The 22,740-nt window shown below is 38.9% G+C and overlaps 1 protein-coding gene across 1 annotated transcript; it reads right to left on the reverse strand.

Annotated features, from left to right (window-relative positions):
- Nucleotides 1–15,427: 15,427 nt before the first annotated feature.
- On the reverse strand, nt 15,428–16,474 carry LOC121296262 (melanin-concentrating hormone receptor 1-like). The gene has a single exon (XM_041221602.1). It carries the CDS (start codon nt 16,472–16,474, stop codon nt 15,428–15,430), a length of 1,047 nt encoding a protein of 348 aa, XP_041077536.1.
- Nucleotides 16,475–22,740: the final 6,266 nt, after the last annotated feature.

Raw genomic sequence — 22,740 nt, forward strand, 5'->3', positions numbered from 1 at the left:
AACTTGTTTTAATTTCCCGTTCCTCTCCAGTTTCTCTGAGATACGAATGTACCAGTTTTACATCATTTTTTTTTTTAACGTATTCTCATTTTGTTGATCGGCAATTATGCCTTTTTTTCAAATGACTCAGGATGCAAATATAGCCTTAATCCATGTATTATATACTGTATATAAAAATATTTCTTAGAATCACAGTATGTGATGGACATCCTGTAATAAGTGTGCCATTAAAATGCAACCTATAGGGTGCCACTATGTGCTGTACCGTAAATGCCAAGTGAATCACTACTGTGCAGTCTCGCATCCCATGAGATTGTCAGTCAGGCGTGCCCACACAATCAAGTCAACACATCAAACTGAGTTCAATTCTGAAGCAACCAGAAAGGTCCCATGTAGTGATTGGATCTTATTGTTTTGATTTGCAACAGCTGCTCAGTCCAACAGAGTCATCTCAGGCATGCCTGTGCATTCAATACCGCGTCAATAATGACACATTCTCTGTGATTATTCCTTGTGGGTCTGTAATCTATATTCTTTTGGTGGGAGAGAGCAGTATGGAAGTGCTGAAGTGCATCGCTGCGGGTGTCGGTCTTAAATGATTTTAAATTGGCTACCTTCTAGTATAAATTCTATTTTCCGTCTTGAATGACTATGAGATTAATAGAATGTACATGCAGTAGGGGTGTATTGAACATTCAGAAATGCATGACTTCTAATGAACGTATAATCAATACTACACTTAAATAGTTATTACAAAGCTGTTGGTCTGCTAGGTGTCGTGTATCTCCAGAGAACTGGTAAAACTTGCTAAGGACATTATTATTATTCAGTGTGGAGGTGCCGTGTCTGTCTGTCTGTCCAACGATCCTGGGGCTCAGATGGGTATGGAGTCAAAATATAGAATGCTTCAATATGGATTAGGCAATTGTCTGAGGTCACTGGGCATAGAGGTCAACCATAAGAACGACAGCAGTCAAGGAGATGTAATGATGAAGCACAAGCAAGCCATGTTGACCAGCTGGATATATCTAATAAATAACACTTTGGAGGAGAATCTTGCCAACATCTTGGTCTGCTGTCTGATTGTAGTCAGAGTTTTATAATATTTCTTGCAGCAGTGGCCACACCGCTTATGAACTGCAATATTCTTTTTTTTTTTTTTTTTTTTTTTTTTTTTGAGCTTAACTCCCTCTGCACTGTTAGTTTAGTCAAGCTCGTTTTTAATGCATTTGCCATCTGCCCTTGATAGCATTGTCAATGATGTATTCTGTCGCAATTTGAAAATGACGAGTTTAAAGGAATCAAGTTTTGTTACATGGAACAAAGCATTTGGGTCCACGAGGGTCTCCCCGGGAAAAGGCACAGCCGTGTGCAGGGTGAGACACACGGTCAGAGGAACGCAGGTTTGTGTCCACAGGGAGTGTTGCATTAACACTACAATGGGTTAGGGAGGCAAAATGTCAGGGACTGTTTCTCCAGACCGTGCTACAGTGCTCCGTGGGTCTTGCAGGGCTTCAGAGCTCACGCGGCACAAGTGATTGGCTTAAGGATGTTATCAGAGGATTCCGGGCAAGGAGAAAACTGGTGAGGGATGCCACTGTGAGGCCAATGACAACGTTGAAAGCTACAGAGTTCAATGGCTGAGATGGGAGAAAATGTGCATCAGTCAACAATATCCAGAACACTTCACAAAAGTAGCCTGTATGGCAGGGTAGCAAGAAGGAAGCCATTACTAAAAATAAGCCTTCTCAAAGCCCGGATGGAGTTTGCAACAAAGCACTCGAGTGATCCTGCAAAAATGTGACAAAAGGTGTTGTGGTCAGACGAGACCAAATGGGAACTTTTTGGTCTAAATGCCAAGCGTTACGTTTGGCACTGACCCAGCACAGCACATCTCCCAGTCAATACCATCCCTAGCATCAAGCATGGTGGTGACAACATCATGCTGTATGCTTCTCCTCAGCAGGGACTGGAAAGCTTGTTAGGACTGAAGGAAAGATGGATGGAGCAAAGTACAGGCATATGCATAAGCTTTTTTTTTATTAAAGCTATACCATTAAATACGTGTTTTCATTTTTGATACAGAACTTGAATATGTAAATATTATATTCTAACACTATTTGAACATACAGCGTGTGCTTGGTATGACAATTCAAATATTGCTGTTTTATGATCATTTAAAAGCTAAATCTACCTCCGCAGTAGGATCACAATAATCCTGGTGTTTTGGATCAAAGTAATCCTGATCTCATCTTTACATTCTGAAAAACCCAATTGCAACATTAAGTCATGATTAACAGTGTGATCGGATCCCAGTAGCCTAACCCCGATCACATTTCGATGTTTTGAAAAACCCAATTGCACAATATAATCCAGATAAAACGCGGAAATCCAATTACCAAAAATTTTGAAAATCCGGCCCCAGGTCCTGAAATTCAAATACAGCAATACTAAAGAGTGCTGAATATTGTATTATTGTATTTCATTCTTATACCTCATTCGCACACCATTAATTTGTGTTTGCAATGGTAAATCTCTGGCTAATTTACTACAGAGTATTCAAGTTCATATTGTTGTTATGTGAAAAAAAATGAAAAAAGGGAAAACAAACCTCAGGGTTCTATGTTTTTGCAGTAATACGTGAACTTTTTTTTTTTTTAAATGTTCCATCATCGCTTGTTTTTAACAAACTCAATGTTTCAGGTGGGATGAAAGTGATGGGGAACAAATCTAGTGCACCCCTAGTGGTCATTTGTATACTGACCTCTTTACAGAAATTCCACCGTGCTCAGACTGTTATTAAACATGGCAAATATCCAGGAGGGGAAAAAAAAAAAAAAAAAAAAAAAAAAAAAAAAAAAAAACAGTAAAAATTATTTCAATTTCATTTCTTTTGACATGTGAGACAACTTCATATTTAATTTGATGCAATGTTACATATTGCATGTCGCTCACAGTCTTTGCAAGTGCTTTTGTGTTGCTAGGATAGGGTCATTAGAGTTGCATATTATATCAAGAATCCAACTGAAAGTATTCATCAGATGCATTCAAATGAATGAATTTAGCATGGATATGTACATGCGTTTAATCAGAGTTATAATTAAGTTCAGGAACAGTCTGACAAATCCATTAAATTCCAAGACAACTGCAAGACAATGCGTGATGATCACATGTTGAAAACGGGATTGTGAATGAAGTGAGTAGCAAAGACTTGGCTTCAGTTGATCGCGATTATGTAGGCTGTTTGGATAGGAGATATGGATATAGCGCTGTCAATACAAACATACAAGAACCTATATGCAAGCAACCATTAAAAGCAAATGCAAACTTGATGTACAGGATTATGAGTAAACTTCTGTTCATCTAACATATGAAATCTAAGTGGGTTGTGCCAGTTGTTTTTCTGTGATTCTCATTCTTGGTGATGCTATTCACTCAAAGCATAGCTAAAATTATCTACTATAATAGATTTCCAAGTACTAATGCATCATTTCATATCGAGCTGCACTCTTTATGTAGGGTCCCAATGTCTTTGTTCATTCAGCCTCATTGAGGTGTCTTTGATCCCAGCACTGAGGGACATGCCTGCTTGAGAAATTGGTTTCAGTTGAATAGAAGCATGCTTTTTCATTAATATTGGAGCTGTTATTCAGGTAGAATATCATATCTAAGATCTTTAAGTATCTCATCGTGTTTTACATCCACATACACCCTGTGCCAAACTAAAAGCATAGCAGAATGTAATAGGGAAGCATGGTAAAAGCACAAGAAATCTGCAAAAAAAAAGTGCACTTACAAAAAAAACAAATCCTTGGAAGAAAACAGATTAGCTGGAATTCAGTGCAGTCAAAGATACCTGTGTTATGAAGCTGAAAGCAATTCCCAACTAACCACAAAGGAAGAGAAAAGGGTAACAATTGGCATGAAGTGTCTCTAATTACTATGTATTTTCATAGTACTTAGCAAATACATGTATACTTGCACATAACTACAATATTATTATGCATAGTTACAATGTACTTAATGTGTAAAATCTGCACGATATATGTAAATATCACAATTATAACAGAAAAGGGTTAGGGTTATATCATGTAAAGGGGTTTACACATTAAGTACATTGTAACAATGCATAGTAACCTGTGTAAATGCACAGTGATTAGGGATACTCAATATCAGCAGGCAGTTGGAAGGCAGGGCAGGGTAGTCTACCCTGATGAGTAGAGGAAAGTTTCTTGCTTTCTCAAAGAAGCCTGCTTGCTTTTTTGACAGACACTGTGAGCTGTTGAGCCGATTGGCTCTCAGAGGCACTTTTTAATCCAGGAAAGATTTCCGTTCCTCTGGAGAAAAGGCCACCTGAGATCCCAGCTTTTGCTGCTTAGATGAAAAACAGTGTGCAGTCTCGCAGAGTGCTATTCTACTCTGTATACTGTATCATGTATACATAGATGATGCAACTTGCAATATAAATTGAAATGTGTGTTAGAGCAGCTGGGTTATTGGTGATAGGCGCCACACTCGCAGGCAGTGCTAATAAATGGTCCTTGCAGACGCAAACTCCCACCTGCATCCATGCCAGCTCATTCCCTGCTTTCTTGTAAGATGTCAGTTATTAAATATCACCTGATTCAGCATGCATACTAATGCTTTACAATGGTAAATATAGAAAAAATATTAATGTACAGCTGTGGCCAAAATTTTTGCATCACCTAGAATTTTTTATCTCTTAAAAAACTATATGAACATAATTTAGATCTTTTATTTAACATCATGTAATCAAATAAACTACAAAATGATACTGCAAAAGTCTACCTTGAAGCCATCATAATCATAGCAATACAGTATTTCATGTTAGATTTCAAAATGTCACATTTTTCAATTTTTGTCAGTTTTCCATTAAGTACAGTAGATGGAAAACTACAAAGTGGTGTGTAATTCAATATGTTACCGTAATATTATTCAGCAGGTTTCATTCAACTTTCTGAAGCAAAATGAGTTAAGTACACTAAGTACATTGTAACTATGCATAATAACATTGTAGTGATATGTAAGTACACATGTATTTACTAAGTAACTACTATGTAGCCTAAATGCACAGTAATTAGAGACACTTCATGTAGTCTTACTATACGTATATGTATCATTTTGCTGTTCCAATAGGCCTTTTCATATTATATTGCCATGAGTTGAAGCATTCCATTGCAGTGTAAATCATTCTATGTACATTATATCTATTCATAGAGCACAGTAATTGATAAAAGCAAGTTGATTATCCTACCAGGCTGAACAGTCTTTGCGAGGAAGAATTGCCATCAATATGTTACTCACCCTTGATGTCAACAATTTGAAAAATGTGTATTTGATTTGCATTAGAATTTTATTTTTTTTATTTTTTTTGCGTTCTCTGTTTGCTATACTGTAGTGACACAATGTAAAAATTAAAATCCCACTATTCAAGGGGAGTGGTACTGGTGCTGGAAGCAATGCAGCCGCAGGATTGGGTTGGCACCCGCTGTATAGATTCTTTCCATGTGTTCAGCACTGTGTATGTGCTAGCCTGTGCAGTTCAGTTTCAAAAGCTTAGTTTCGTGCATAGAGCTCTCTAAACAAAAAATAAAAAGTGCTGCATCTCATCAGGGAGTCTGCAGACCTTGGAAATTATACTTTTAAATGTTCACAATGGCTGCATCTAAAGCAGCTTTTCAACTCGCTTGCTATGCAGAAATGACGTGAACTCAATGTGCAGGCAGCAAGCTTCACTTCATCAAGCCTAGAGTGCTGTCACTCTATATTGTTGTATGGAAGACGATTTGAGACCATTGCTATGAAAAATCTAAGTATGTCTTTAGGGCTAGAATAAACCTACTGTACATATTACCGTCATTTGAAATCACGTATGAGAAATCAGCCAGCCACATCATGTGTAAGGTGTAACTTGTCACGATAAATCATTTGTCACATTTTGAGCATTAAAAACTATAGCGATATGAGACACCCTGCGACATTCTACATGTGAGATGAGCACATTCAAACTGGTTACAGAATCATACAGCGAGGGACACAAAGACACACGCCAGGCCTTGGCCGAAACACTTAGAGAGAGTCCAGATCAAGGAAATGAGTTCTTGATTAATACCAATTCTCAAGTCAGTCCTCAACTATATCTATATAAATAAATCTGTATATAGTCCCTGCTATGGTGCTGTTGCGCAGCCCCTTCCTAATAAAAACCACTAGTTGGGATTTTGCCTTTGCCCATAATACCTTGAGCATTGCAGAGTCCCAGCATAAATAAACAGTCATGGCTACAGCTGTTAAAGGACCCAAAATAAGGAATCAGACCAGATGAACTGTGTAAAATAACTAATCTGGATTTTATTGCTTTGAAAAAAAAACACTAGGGAGGACAGATGCACAGGAAAGAGCGACATGCCATAAATTGGGCAAGAATTCAACAAGGACCCTGGAGAGGGTCTTACATGCTTAGATGGCACGGGGTTAGGTTTAAACCAGCGAACCACGCGCTGGTTCTTCATCAGCAGTTTATTTGTTTGTTGCAGCACAGGGACTAAAACAATAATCTCCACTTGATTTTGATTAGTGGTGCTGAAATTCCACAGCTAGCAGAGAAGCAGCGAGGATCTCATGTGTGAGTTCACATCCAGATTGCACTGCAATCTACACTCGGTAGTGTAATGTGGCCTAGGGTCTTGTTCTTGAAATCCTATTAATGGCAGCAGAATCAACACTGTGGCCCACAGTTTCAGGTTATTGTGTGCTACTTGTGAATTACCTTGGGCAGCAATCTTTTCAAATCTCTTTTGAATATTATATTCCTCCTTGGATAGCTGATTGTTAAGCATGCTGTGGAAACAGAGAGCTTTTAAAAAGTGCCTTGCTCTAGTATATTTCAGTTTGTCTGTATGAGCATGATACATTCATTCTGCAGCAGATTTATATTGATTGCATAAACTTGTTAACAAGTTGCCAGGCAACTTGCATTCTGATAAAAAAAAAAAAGGTATCAACGGTGCCTTTGAAATTCTAATCTTCCTAATTAATGCAAAGCATATGTAAATGTCCCTCACTTGTCCTGAATGCAAATTTGACCATATTCTATGATTAAGGCTGTATTTTATTATTTTTTTCCCAGTTATCAAGAATTTTACGATATCCGTGAAATATACCCATTGCCATGTAATATGTAGTTCGTCATGAAAATTACCATTTCTAAAAGAAAAGTGTAAATTTAAAAAAAGAAATATTACTCAAAAATAAATACAGCAAACTTTTGCCTTATTGATGCACTGTACAATGTTATTATGCATAGTTACAATGTACTTCATATTTTTGCACAATATGTAAGTACACAATTGTATCAGAAAAGAGTTATTCATATTATGCAAAAAAATGTACAAATTAAGTGCATTGTAACTGTGCATAATAAAATTGTAATTATGTGTAAGTACATATGTATTTACTAAGTAAATACACAGTAATTTGAGGCACATAATTCAAGGTGTTACCCTAGTATCACTAGGCATTGTGATGTACTCTGTCAGACTGTATTGAAATAACTATGGGATCTGGTGTGTGGTGTTTTTGTTTTCCAGTAGGAAAAACAGTGAACAAATTGGGTTTTTTTGGGTTTTTTTTAAGTGGTTGTAAATAACATTTTGTAATGCCTAGAAGATGCATCCAACATGTTTTCTAATTAATATCTGTAAAAGGTCACTTGAGGGATTAGTTCAGAAATAATCCTGTCAAGCAGGAATCGGCTTAACTGGAAAAACATCTTCTCAGAGCTGCAAAGGCCTCAGAGATGAGCAAAGAGCCCACCTGAGCTCCAAGAATCTGCTGAGCTACCATCAGGCTGTAGCTTTAGGAAAAGTTTAGATTTTTTCCCCCTCAAATATTTGTTTTTGCCATTTTCTTATCCATTCGCCTGCAAACAAATCCAGCACAAAGCGAAACCAAAAATACATCTGCTGTACTGTGCCGTACATTAGCACTAAAATAACCCCCCGTGGAACTGCTATAATAAGGTACATCAATAACATCAAGAAACTGCAGGAGAGGGCAATACCGTGGGGATGTAATAGCTCTGTGTTAGCTGAGGTACTTTTAAAAGTGAGTAGAGTTCAGTCAGAAGCATCACATCTTTTCATCTGATTAGCTTTCCTAATGCTTGTCATTGTATGGGTTTGCAATCGAGGGTTCTGAATTCAGCTGCTCCGGTATTGAGTTTAATCATACTTCTTCAGCTAAATTTTCTTTGTGCTGTTGCACGTTAGGTGCCCTGGCATTAAAGAAGGTGTGTTCATCATTTCGTCCCATGTAGGGTGCAGTCCGCTGTCAGGTTCTCCTGTACACGTTGCGTAGGTATTGGGGTGAGCTCTTTGTGTTTAATGTATATGAAAGTGAATATAGATTTTAAAAAAACATAAAACATGGGATTTCAAAACGTGACATCTCAAAGTAATATCAAGCCATTAAAGCTATTGTTTGCAGTGTTAAAAAAGAGTGAAGATTTATTAAGTTTTAAACTGAACCCAAAAGTGTCCCAGGCTGTAAATGTGAGGGTCTTGGCAAGCCCTAATACCAGCTACACAGGAGGAATTCTAATTGAAAGATTAGCTCATTATCCAAATAGTTTTCAGTTTATCAATGATTTTTTTCCTTCAGTGATTGATGAGTATCATGTTGGATCCTGATTCGCCTTGGATAGAGAGCTGTATCGATATGCATCTTGAGCTCTGCAATTATATGTTTATTAGATCAATTGTTTAGTTTTTTTAGTGTTTCCAGGAAAATGATGAAATTATTTTTGAACAAGAGGCAGACAACAGAGCAGAGCCTGTTGTTTAAGCACAGGACCCATTGCTATCCTGAGTTCACTTCTCTTTCTCTTCTGACCCAGATCTCCAGCAGGGAAAGGAAAGTGCAATAACCCACTTTACCACCAGGCTCCCTCGGACAGCACATGTTCAATCACATGACACAATTAGTTACATGTGTGAGCAGGAGCATGGTGGGAAATGTAGTTCTGAGAGGTCCATGCAGGTACATGTGAAGCCATCTTGAGGCAGGGAAAGCAATTTAAAACTTTGAAAAAGTGGTCAAAATGTAAAAAAAAAAAAAAAGGTCCTTATATACCTTTTAAGTACATTGTAACTATGCATAATAACAGTAATTATGTGTTTGTACACATGTATTTACTAACTAACTAGTATGTAAATACATCGTAATTAGAGATACTTCATATTAATGTTACCCAATCAAAAATGGATTTGACACACTGTGAACCTTCATGAAAAGTTTTTTTGAATTGAACCCATGTGGATTTTGTTGGCTCCTGGTTTTGGTTTGGTTCCACTGTTTGGGGGATCTTCTGACTCCAGTCCTGAACACATGACTATTAATTTCCTGTCAATCCTGAATCTCTCTCAGAGACCGCACACACCTGCTTTGCTTTTTCATTGATAAACCCTTCTCTTCAACTAAAGGTTGCTAAGCAACCCAGAGAAAAATAATAATTCTAGATTTCTAAATGCCAGTTTGTGTCCAAAACAATGGATTTGTGCGAATCCAGAAAAAAACACATTCTAGAATGTTGATCCGTTAACTGTAACTCTGTAATAATGCAGCAACTTTAATGCGATTGAAATATTATTGCGATATACATGCAATTGAATTTATAATGCGCATATAAGAAAGCGGTTTGCTAAATATAGACCCCAGATTTCTGTAGCAATACACTTGAGGCTCATTCACAATCAATGCTCTTGTGTTTCTCTGTCACAAGCGTGGGGTGAAATCTAATAATATATATATATATATATATATATATATATATATATGAGATTCTGTGTCTGATTCCTGCTCCTGTATTATGAGACGCATTGACCAAGAAGCTGAGTCACTCACATTGACAATTTCATTTTGCAATCCCAGAGCATCAGACCAGAGGCAGACACTGTGCTAAAACTCAATGTGAAGTTCATTTAATGATAAGTAAATGATGGGATATTAGGTATATGTAATTTATTTATGGATTTTGAGATGTGCTTGGAAGCCAGTATTAAAGGAATACATACATATGGATTCCAGTGCTGTGGTAATTTTCAAATATATCACACTGTTTTACTCTACGAAGCTCTGCCTGTGTTTGTTTGAGAGACTTTGGGTCACTACTTTAGTTTACTGATCTGTTTATATAACATCTATAGATGTGTTATTAATGGCTTTGTTTTTTATTCTGTTTTCATTAAACTATTCCTATCTTGCTCTGTACTGTTGTGACAATAAGATAACTACATAATGCTGTTTACGCACTAAAATACATTGGAGTTTTATTTATAGCAAGAGCTGTCCAGGTATTAATCTAGTCTTTGCTATAGCTATTGCAGGAGAAAATAAATTACATTTCCAATTCCAATACATCTACATGCTGGCCTTTGTCATTTCCTTTCGAAATGCATATAACTAGAGCACTGGGAATTTTTATTTTTTTTTATATAGTTTTCCATTTAATTTTGTTCTACAAATATCAATTTATTAGACACACATTGATAAAATATCTCAAAACAATGTTTATCAGTACTAGCATAGTATACATCATGTTTAAACTACATTAATTAACATGTTTTAACAACATATGTTTTAATCAACTGCCTATTTACAGTAAATGCTGATAAAATTCTATATATAAACAGTTGATGATGCCTAACGACCGTATCATTCGACTCCCATTCCTGCCGACGTCAGCTGCATACATCCCACTATGCTCAAATTATTTGCAGGGTTGCTTAATCGTTATGCGAGATTTAGGCAATTTTCTCTTCCATCACAATTTTAATTCTCAAATGCCTCGTTCCAAATTATACATCTGCGCAAAAAAGTTAGTCAGAGCTTCCGGTTCCCTTCAGACCGTGTCTATGGTAACGGCTGAGCCTTGACGGTTACGATTGCGTTATTTATTTAAAGTATGTAATGTCTAAACCTCCCGATTTAAAAGTATCACTCTGTTTGTTTTATAATGCTTTTCTGTGTTATTTCTTTTTATATTTGCATTTCGTTTTATATGTTACAATTCCTGTTATTTTGTATTTGCGAAAAACATGGGGCTGTCGATATAACCCCCTTACGGAAATAACCTATAGAAAGGCCTATAGTAAATTGGTCAAGTCCTATAGAATACCATATAAGATTTCTTTAAAACGTTTTTAGTCCCATAATGTGCTATAATACCACTATGGGATCCTATAGGACATTTCCGTAAGGGACCTATTGAAATCCAATAATATTCTCAATTCCACAGCATGCATTTAACCCATCTACAGGACTTAGGGTCATGTTTTCAAAGCGTTTTAAGCAAATTTGACACACACATTTTAGTTGTTTGGTTCTTGCTTTGTAATTTTTATTTTTAAAAAAAAAAAATGTAATTACAGACTGGAGTAATACGGCCCCTGGAGTCTGTTTGTTATGAGGTCGCTGGTGTTTTTTGATTCTCTTTTGGATGTTATAAAATCAATTGACCCACCGGCTCACTATGTACCTTTCATCTAGACTTAGCCAACGCAGAACAAATAACTTTTTCCAATTCCAGCAGTGGTTGCTGTGGGAGTCGTCGGATAGGGTAGAAGTGATGAGGACACATGTGCGCTGCCTGTGGTCTGTGTATATCCTGAGTGTGTCTATGATCTCCTGCCTAAACCAGCTACTGAGAAAACGTTCTCTGCATCAGCTGCAAGTAAAATGTTGCCTCAAGAGGCTTGAGGACAAGGAGGTGGGGGAGAGGGAGGGGGGCATAAAACAGCATTTGAATAAGCTCCTTTGAAATGTTTCATCGGGGTGTGGTTGATCCTAATAATAGCTGCAACTATCATCTTTGCATTCGGCTGATTGATGCATGGAGGTGTATGGAGAAAAAGCAATAGAAGCTGCGATGAAAAGAAGCTTGGGCACACAGCTGGCATGCTGAGCTGAAGCAGGCATAGAATGGAAAGGTGTTGGAAATATCATATGAGAGTAAAACGTGACTTTTGGCATAAGAAGAGTAACGCAGGTTTAAAACGATTGGAGAGATAAAGCATGTGCAGAAATGAATGGGATGAAATCTGGTAAACAATTGGGCACGGTAACCTTGAATGGAATAACAGCTAGAAGGGTTTTCTACTGCTAATTAGTAAGATAACAAAAACTGACTGTGGTCACATATGTCAATTTGGAACTAATAAACGGTGAACAGTGTTCAGCTAGACAGTTTGGTCTTTTAAAAATAACTGAATTATACAGTATCATTTATCATTTCCTAGAAAAGCGGTGTGGGATGTTCACAATTAATGGCAAAATAGGACTTGGAATCACGCCTGTCTCCCTTGATAGCTCATTTATTTGTTACAATGAGGAACAAATGAATAATCTCCATTGACTGTGATTTCTGGCCACTCAGACAGGACAGATTCTGTAATGACTCCGTGGTCCTGCTACAGTTAAGCAATTATTGGAAACTGTGGAAAGGTATGTTTCATGGCATGGCATTACATTAGATAAGGGCACAAGCTGGGATAGTTCCCTTCCTCACCAAGGGAACACACATTGTGTAAGTGTGAGTGGCAAATTGTGAAATGGTAACTGGATGCATGACCGCCAGTAGTGTGCTCCTAAATCTGAAGCTACCAGAACCCCACTGAAATATAGATGTTCTTAAACAAGAATTATTACATGAATAACATACAATAGGTCATGCATTCATGTAATCTCTAAACGTATTTCCACAAAGGGTCAGTCTCCATCTTGTCAGAGTGCTTTACTGTACGTGTCTGTGTGTCATTGGCTTCGTTTGTGTTTGTGTCCACAGTCCTCGTCGATGCACTGTTGCTGTCGTCTTCGTCACGTGACTTAGCTTGCCTATATGCAAGTTCTGGCTGAACTACACCACTGCTGCCAATAGAAACATTCACCGTCCAAAAAATACGAGGCAGACAATACACAATACAAAGTCACTCTTTATAGTTTCTAAAACAGAAAGTACATTCTTGCACAGCACTTTGATACGGTACAGTCATAGCACATCACAGTGTCACTTAACTTTTTTGTTTTTTTGCTTAACATCAAATTAATGAACAACAACATTATATTAATACAATTAATAAGCCAATCACATTGTGTTGCTGCAGAAACATCCCTTATAAAAGTTTACCACTGTGTTTTTTCACTTTTCCCATGCTTTTCTCATGGTTATAATATGCATTTACCATCGATCACACTAATTTGTCATGATTTTCTCTGTGCTTTACAATCTTTACTTATGCTTGACCATGCTGTCACTGTGCTTTATTATGCGTTAAAACTTTTCTAAGGGATATTATTTGAAGGAGTGATAATAATGGTATAGATTTCCTTACTCTGTTCAGGAGCTCTTGCAACATTATCACTGGTGTTCTGTTTCTTACTCACTGTATAATATTGTTTCTGGCACCTTTTGTAATTCACTTATAAATGCATTGTTAATTGTTAATGCCAATTCCCAGAACTAAAGTGTTATTGTAAAATGCATCCCATCTTTGAATGAAAGGTGGTTTGGGGAGTGGACAGCTCACAGTTTCAGAGCACATGTCCATTCTTCACATGCACTGTACATTTAATAGACACAGCCATAGAGACACTGAAGAGAAAACATGCAACTACAAAGACTTCAGCTCAGTCCACTAAACCTGTATTCTCCTTTCAACTGTAATGAACCAACAGACCATTGAATTGAATGGAAAGACAATGGCTGGATGTGAACTGCTAACCATACGGTTCAAAGTCTTACCATTCGACTAAAGAGCAAGCGTTGTAGTGAAGAGGCAAGTGCTGGTCTTATGCTGATGTCAGTATTATTACCTGATCAGCTGTTAGGAGGAGATTCATTGCACTATAAAAGCAACACTTTTGACAAGCTATAAATGAATCTGCAAAAACAAACAGCATGACACTTGCTCTGCAAAACCCACACAGACGGCATAATCTATTCTTTGTTTGAATCTGTTCTGAGTCAAAAAGAAAATTCTCCCGCATAGCATAAGGATTTGACTGCTGGTGTGTGTTTATCCAAGCAAAACAATAATGAATACATCAAGTACGAGACATTCTGATTAAACAGAAACTCTTTTCTTATACCTCAGGGTTATTGATTTTTAAAGAGCCAAACCTGAGATCTGCTTGTTTACAAGGAGCTTGGTTTAAATTCTCAGAGCTGCCTGGATGAAAATACTAATTATATTGACCCTAGCAAGAATGCCTGTTCTACCTAAGAGGCATTTGTTCAACATAATTGTCAAAGTGAACTGACATCCATATACGCAGGTCTGTGCCTAAAGAGTCAAGAAGCATACAGCCTGACATTTGATGTTAGCATAGCTTCATTCACTGAAATGATAATTAGTCTTTCTGCTCATACTTATTAGCCCAATTAATCACTTCTGGATTCCTAGTATGAAGCAAGTTTAGGAGCTTGTTTGGACATATGTCTGTCATTCCTGATTCCAAAAAATCATGTCGCTCTGTGACCTTTGAACTGCGTCGAATTCACCTGATTCTGTTTTTTGTCAGCTAAAAAAAAATTTGGATTTGAAACTGCCATTTGCCCAATCTGATAACAGAAAGCAGCTGATACAGCAGCTGCCTTGATGTATTTGTTATGTACCAGCGGAAAGATTCCCTGGCACTTGAAAAACAATGTGGTCTATTCTAAGCTGCATATTCCCTTTACATCATGCGCTGCACCATAGCTCATTGAATTTGATCCCAAATGGCTACTACAGAGCCATGCTGGTACAAAGTGCTGGTGTACAGAGAGTGGCACATTTGCAGGCGGTTTCAGTGAATTGTTCCCATGAGACACAATGATTCATTCCTTCCCAGGGGCTGTCAGTCCTTCACAGCCCTTGGATTGTCTGACTTCCAAGGAATAGGACTCACTTGCCCTCTCAAAGGAGAATTTCTTTAGATCTGGGCAAAATAGGGTCTGGATCTCCCTTGGCCTTCCAAAGGAGCAAAATTAATCATCTAGGCCGCAGTTTGCTTTTGGCTTGTGATGACTCAAGGATGATAAAGACAACCTTGAGATTGTGATAAAAGCATGTCTAAGCTTACAGAGGTTCTGACATTCCACTTGACAGTAAGACCCTGCCATCCACTTACATAGAATGTTCTGCTGGATTAGCCTGTGGCCTTGTTCATTCAGTTTAGTCATGATTAATGGCCACTATGTGTGAATGTAAGAAATCTACAGCACTGCCAGTCTGTCTGTGTGTGAAGGTGCTGTGTGTTGAGATGAGCATCAAGGAGAAAGGGGTCTTCAAGGCTTTACTGCCTCACCAGCATAAACCATCAGGATCAAAAATCAAACCTGAGGCATTGCTGCAAGCCCACTTCTGCTTCAGTGGGCCGCTACAGTCAGAGGGAGCGCATTCTGCGAGTACTCCCTGGAAAAATGAGACTGCAGGGTAGACTCTGGAGCCAGCCTGAGACTCACGCTGCCATTGGTCATGCTGTTATTGACCCGGAACTGCTCCTGGGCCGGTTGGATGGCCACCATGAACTGCCTTTTGAAGGTCTGGCTCAGCGTGATGTACAGGAAGGGGTTGATGCAGCTGTTGGCGTAGCCCATGCTGATGGCAATGTTGTAGGCATAGATGAAGGCCATGGAGGGCCTCTGCACAGCCAGATGGACCAGCTGCAGGATGTAGAAGGGACCCCAGCAGATGAAGAATGCCAGGCATATAGCCACAGCCATGCGGGTGACCTTTTTGGTGCGCACCCGAAGGCTTCTTTGGGGGAGAGGGGCGACCGTGGTGGACATGTGCTGGAGGATCTTGAAATACACCACGCAGATGATGATGAGCGGGAAGGCGAAGGCCAGCAGGAACTGGTAGAGGGTGTACCAGTAGATGTCGGTGGCAGGATTGGGCAGGAGGAGGGCGCACTGAACCGACCCGTCTTTGAGGGACACCAAACCTGTGTACATCCAGACAGGGATGATGGTCAGCAAGGACAGGAACCACACCAGGCAGATGACCATGGTTGCAGTGCAAGGTGTTCGCATGTAGGTGGATTTGATGGGGTGGACCGTGGCTAAGTAGCGGTCCATGGTCATGGCGGTGAGGATGTAGGTGCTGACGATCTGGCTGTTGGTGTCCAGCGCCGTGATGATTGTGCACATGATAGAGCCAAAGTACCAGGAGCCATTGCCCAGGAGCTGGTGGATCAGGAAGGGCATGACCAAGAGAAACAGGAGGTCCACGATGGAGAGGTTGAAGATGAAAATGTCCGGTACTGTTTGCTTTGCTCGGAACTTGGTCTTCCTGAAAATGGTGTAGATGACGATGCAGTTCCCAGTGATACCCAGGAAGCAGATGATCCCAAAGATGCTCGGCATGATCACATTGGTGTAGTGCAGAGGCCTTTCTGCAGCAGCTGAAAACATCATAATAATACAAATAATTACACAGAAGAATGTGGCTGTGAGTGAGTACAACATCAAAGCACTCACTCTGCTTTTAAAATGAATTACTGATTCTTTCTTCAAGCATGTCATATAATGAGGTTTCAATGCCATTGAAGTTCTGACAAAACAACAAAACAGGTATATAACCCTAGCTACATATTATGTATGTTAGTTGTTTTTAGGTAATTGTTTTTTTTCTGATTGAATTACATGTGAAAACTTCTCAGACCATTAAAATGGCTTACACAGCACTTAAGCTGAGGGAGCACAAAGCCACTTTGTGGCTTTGAGCTTGGTTTCAGGAGATGAGGTTTCAGGCATTGGGGTTTGATACAGCAAATTTGCCTCAAACTAGGTCACCCAGTCTTTTAAGCTGCTGTTCCTGAAAAAAGTAGCTTTGTATTCCCTCAGCTTTAGTCTCAAGTACTGAATGGCCAGCCAAATGCAATACATGATATGAAGTTTAAAGATCTCATTCACAAACTGGTAATGAATCTGCTTATAATTTTCTCTTGTATTTACTCATGTGCTGTGCCTGGTTACATTTGAAAGAGCATCAAGAATCAATTAATTAATCACTGGGAAATTGGTTTTCAACTTCTCGCTCGTAAAATGTATTAAAAATCACCATGCCAAAACCGTATCCTTGCTCATGATCACTGATTGTACCAAAAGATTGCGTAGAATGAAAATAATGGAATAGACAGGGAATTTCATCATGCAAGTAACACATTCAGAACAGGTGCCTTTCCGTTTAAGTGATATCTGTCAGCTTAGCATGTAAAGGGGGGGATTTGGAAATACAACTATTCAGAGGCGTAAAGGGTTTTCCTATCTGGGTTACTATTTAGCATAATTAATAAGCACTTCAGAATGAAATTCCTGTTTGTGCAACCAAGGCAGCTTCTAAAAGAAGCCGATTATCATTAAAAAGGTAGGAAAGCTGTTGAGTGAGGCGGTGGGCTTATTTATAGCACACATTCAAAAGACATGATATTTAACATATTACATAACTTTAATAGTAATAGGAGAAAGTGGCTGGGAAAAAAAGTCCTACTATCTATTAATCAGGACACACTAATGATCCAAGCAGAAACTGCCATAGAAAAAATATACACAACAAACACATATTAAATCTGTCTTTTAAATGAAGTACCCTTTAGACAACGAACAGCCGCAGGAGCTGTTCCGAGTGCCGTGGTGCTGAATTAAAATCCGGGTTCTTGGTCCACCGGAGCGCTGAAAACATTTGCACTCTTTCGGCAGGTGCTTGGCGGCACACGTGCGTTACTACTATTGCGCTAGCATACAGCCTCGCCCGCCTGTCACTTACCCGTGTAGTTTGCAGAAGAATTGTTTCTCGAAGCAGCAACAAGCGATAAGTTGTCGGATGCCATCACTTCTTGGGAGATCAATATTCCAGGGTACCTCGTCAATCGCACGAGTAGTTCATATAGGTAAAAACACACACACACACACACACACACATTGAGGTCTTGCGAAATTAAACTCACATTATGCTTGTTGCGTTTAGTTTTAAAAGGGCTACTATAATGCACGTCTACGCTTCTAACAGAACACTTCTAGCGCAATACATAATGTAACTTAATGTTAAATTTAGTGTGCTGGTCATTGTGTGAGTCCCATAGATATTAAGCAGTATTCTGTCATGCAACTTGCCAAGCGTAAAGTATTGCAACCCAGCCTTGGGCTCAGCACCTGTATGCATGCGATATAACAAGAATGCTATATCTGTCCAGTCGCTTCCAGAACTTTTATAATGCGTCTGTGTGTGCAAACGTGTTAAAGTACATGTATGTTACATGCATAGTTTAAAAATACAACCCCCAGAAGTATACCGAGCATCAAAAGAAACTTTTCACTATTATAACACAATTATTAGGTAACACATAAAATAATGTATATAAATGATGGACATTGACAAAATGTTTTTGGTTTCTTTTTAATCACTCGATCATTCATCATTGATCATGACTCGCTTGAGTGACTGACTGAAGCACTTAATCACCTAATTAGCGAGGCAGTTGATTGGACTCTGGATAGGGAGCGATTTCAGCTGTTGAATTGCAAGCTTGAATAAAAGCAATAAAGAAAATCACAGAAAAAAACAATGTGCCACGTCTGTCAAGAGAGCAGCGCCTTCATGCAATCATCATGCTGGAGGCTGGACTGGGGCAGCGTACTGTGGCTCGCCGTCTTGGGTGCTCACAGCCAGCAATTTCAAACCTGGCGAGACAGTATAACCAGACAGACTCTGTCAATGACAGGCCACGAACTGGGAGACCAAGAGTCACAACACCTGCCCAAGATCGACAGATCATTCTGCAGCATCTTCGTGATGTCAACTGTTAATCAGCACAATAAAAAGTCGCTGCACCTGCTCTAAAACAGAGTTTGTCATTTTTCGATCACATCTAGTGAATTTTATCCAAATATCAGTGATAAGTTTCTTTTGATGCTCAGATATAAGTGACAAGTTTCTTTTGATGCTCATATATATATATATATATATATATATATATATATATATATATATATATATATATATATATATATATATCTATATATCTGTAACAACTGAGATGAAATATGTGTGCTTGTCAGCATGTACGATTTAAACCCATATTATTAATAATATTGCCATTTAGTTTTTCCCCATTGTATTAGACTTACCTATTGCGTGAGCCTCACAAGTGTACCGCGCAGACAGCTGAAGGTATGGAGAAGCGGGTGTCCTCATTCAAATGATTGCATTTCATTCCTCTGCCATAATACTCTGGCGACGCTGAAGAGCCACTTTCTGCGAATCGAATTTCACTTCATCTGATATAGCCTACGGGAGCGTTCGCTGCTTATAACCCTCCCTCTATAACACACAATCTGGCGTCATGGTATCAAAAGCCTTGGCTATATGTTTTGAAGCTCCTATGGTGGAAGGTGCACATTTTCCAACAGTTCATTGGTAATCGTTGATTGTTTTGGAACGAGGGGAGGGGTTGGGAGGGAATGGGGCTGTTTAGAACAGGACGTTTCGGACAATGTGTCCTGGATGCGGAGCTGTGGGACAAATTAGAATCTGAATCTGAAATAAATGAGTTCTTGATAGAATCATGAGGGGTTCCATGCTACTGCTGAGTAACATGTTTATTAATTAAACAAATTAGTGTTTATATGAATTCTTTCAGAATAAACTTCATGTGCATCATACGACAAATAGGGCTGCCAAAGTGTTTAAAATGTGTTGCATAAATGTATGTTTCATTTGTATTGTAGAACACTCCTTTATAGCTTGCAAATGTGAATAGTCGAATTCGGAACCCCTAATTCGCGTTCTGTTCACTTGAATGATTCTGTTTAGGACTGAATATGTAGAGACGTCTGTTGTTCGTTGGTTAAGAATGAATCTTTATTGAACCTTTATTGAACCTCGACTAAAATCTAGAACGCATGGGATGAAACCCTCTTTGTACAGATAGCCCCAGTGAATGATGAACGTATTGTATAGTGTGCCTTCATTATATAATAAGTGTCCTCTCCCATAAGATTATCAAATTCCAGGGCTCGGGGTGAGCGCTGACCCGGTATCACTTGGTGGACCCTGTTCAAACTTGTGAATTGCATTATCTCCAGTGACTTGCACAGAGCACATGGGATTGTATCTTTGTATTAGCTGAAGCAGAGCAGAGGCTAGCTGGGTTGTGTTAGTAAGGATGACTCGCTGAAGCAGAGCAGAGGCTAGCTGGGTTGCGTTAGTAAGGGTGACTCGCTGAAGCAGAGCAGAGGCTAGCTGGGTTGCGTTAGTAAGGATGACTCGCTGAAGCAGCGCATCTTTTGGCAGCTGATGCCGCACGCCTGAAGTAAGCATGCTGTGTACGTTATCCATGGTGCTTACTTGAAAGGATACCGTCAATATTGAGTGGCATATTTAAAAGTCGGGACTTTCTCTCGATCTCCATCTCATTTTTTTCTGCACAGTTTCCTCCGTTTTTATTTTCAGTGTTTTGTTTATTACATTATTGTTTGATCATAGATTTGACTTGCAATACTTTTGTTGTTGGATTTTCTTTTTTTTTTTCCCCCAATGAAGTCCGTTTCAGTTTGTTTTGTGTCCCTTTCTATTGTTGGTGTTCAATCCGTGGTTAATTTGTGCCGGCATCTTTGGGTTTGACAAGGCATAGCCCCGGAACTTCTTCAGCTATGAAAGTTAAAAAAAAAAAAAAAAAAAAAAAAGTCATAAAATATTTTGCTCTCAAATGTGTTTTCTTACAATTCTAGACACAGTTTTATCATTTCTGCAAGTTCCTGCGTGCGCTAAACAGACAGTATTGCTAGAGACATTGAATTATTTCACCATTTCAGCTGTGTGCCATAGAGGTGACACGCTGCGAAACAAGGACTGCGACTCTATTGTCTTTTTTTTTAATACACAATGCTTATTTGGTTTGAAAAACGTCTTGAACAATACAAGCAAATTCATACACTACTTGGTTTGATTGAATGAGCAGTACACAGCAAGATTCAGTATGAGAGCTGAACATCAATTTCAATAAACAACACGTTTTTAATGAAAATGTGTATATTGTAGCCTACTTCACTAACGTGAAAATTGGCTTCTGTTATTTTTCAACACCCCTGCTTCCGATTATACTTCTGCTTAATAACAGGAACGGCATTTAGGATTGGTGTTGATCTTAAACGCGTTCATGCCTGCCTGCACCCCCGCGCATTACCCTGCTAACGCCCCCTATTCAAAAAATACAAAACAGCAATAAGAACGGTCGGGTTCTCTCTTGTCATTTTTTCAATGAATATAATTTAATTGATGGAGAATAAAAACAAACCAAGCTGACAACTATCTAGCCTAAATAGTATTTATTTATTTATTTATTTATTGCAATCTCCACAAACTGCGGGTTCTGTTGCATTCACTACGCTGATAATGTGCATACACACAGAGCAAAAAAAAAAAAAAAAAAAAAAAGTGGACGGGCAAAATACATAGTCGCTAGTACGCACAATACTCTTTCAAATAGACTTGTTATAATATTGAATGTGCGCCCCGGCACCTCTTTCCAAATTACCACTGGTGTTCATTAGAATGGTCCATTTGCAATAATACCAGTGCATGGTACTGGATGCCGCTAATATTGAGCGATGTGTACTGGACAAATGTAATGCATGTTGCACCCTGCAGATAAAGCCTGCGCAATGCATCATCAGCCAGGAAGGAAAAACATGAATTGCATTAATTAATCCTGTGGACGAGCGCGCACCGACAGAGAATGGAGAAACCTAACCGAGCATTGCACCGTGAAAGCTATTGCTTCGGTGTTGAAATTATGCACCGGTGTCCACTAGATGGCAGTATATACCCGAGAACTCTGACGAGTTGGAGAGGAGTATTACAGTATTTGTCAATGCACACCACGTGCCGATTTTTAAGTCTCTTCCAAGGGAGCCTCTGTACCGTGGGGCTGCTCTTCCAAGACTTGTAACCTGTGAAACGATCACTAAAAAACAGTCTCGCCCTGGCTCTTATAAAAAGTAAATCGAAAGAATGGAAAGAGGTAGTAAATCACAGTTAAGCCACTGCAGAATAAAGGGAAGGCTTGGTAAATTAGACAAGAACAGATACATATGATAATAACAAGTGGGCATGATAAACTGCATAGGTGATGTGCTAATGTATGGTGGTAAAACGTTTACAAGGGATTGTCCCTCCCTGCTGTCCCAAATGAAGTCTTGTCTGCAAGGGAGGTGATGACAACTCCGACCAACCCCATTGTGAACATACCTGTATTAAACTGACAACGTCAGCAACCAACAGCCTTTAAAACATGCTTTTAGACAACCTGAATAGCTCTGCTTTAAAACTGGTTTAACTCACTAAAACTTGTCTTAACCCATTAGGTACCGAACACAAGCTGTATTTATGTCATTTGATACATTACATTTAGACTAAACATTTGCAGTTAACAAAACTAGAGTAACATTTCATAACAACATAGTTAAAGACAAAATTAAAATAACAGCCTGTCTTCAAATGAGGACAACGGCACTTGGAGTCAAATACACGTTCATATAATATATATGGGTGTGGCTTTTTGGGAGGGGGCGTGTTTAGAATCTTGTAATTAAACAGACGTGCCCTGTGGGCCAAAAAGTGCGAATAAGGGGCGGGTCGCCACGGAAGCGGGCGTGGTTATGTAATAAGGGGGCGAGGC

This window comes from Polyodon spathula, chromosome 21 (assembly GCF_017654505.1).
Source record: "Polyodon spathula isolate WHYD16114869_AA chromosome 21, ASM1765450v1, whole genome shotgun sequence".
In the NCBI taxonomy this organism is placed as follows: Eukaryota; Metazoa; Chordata; class Actinopteri; order Acipenseriformes; family Polyodontidae; genus Polyodon; species Polyodon spathula.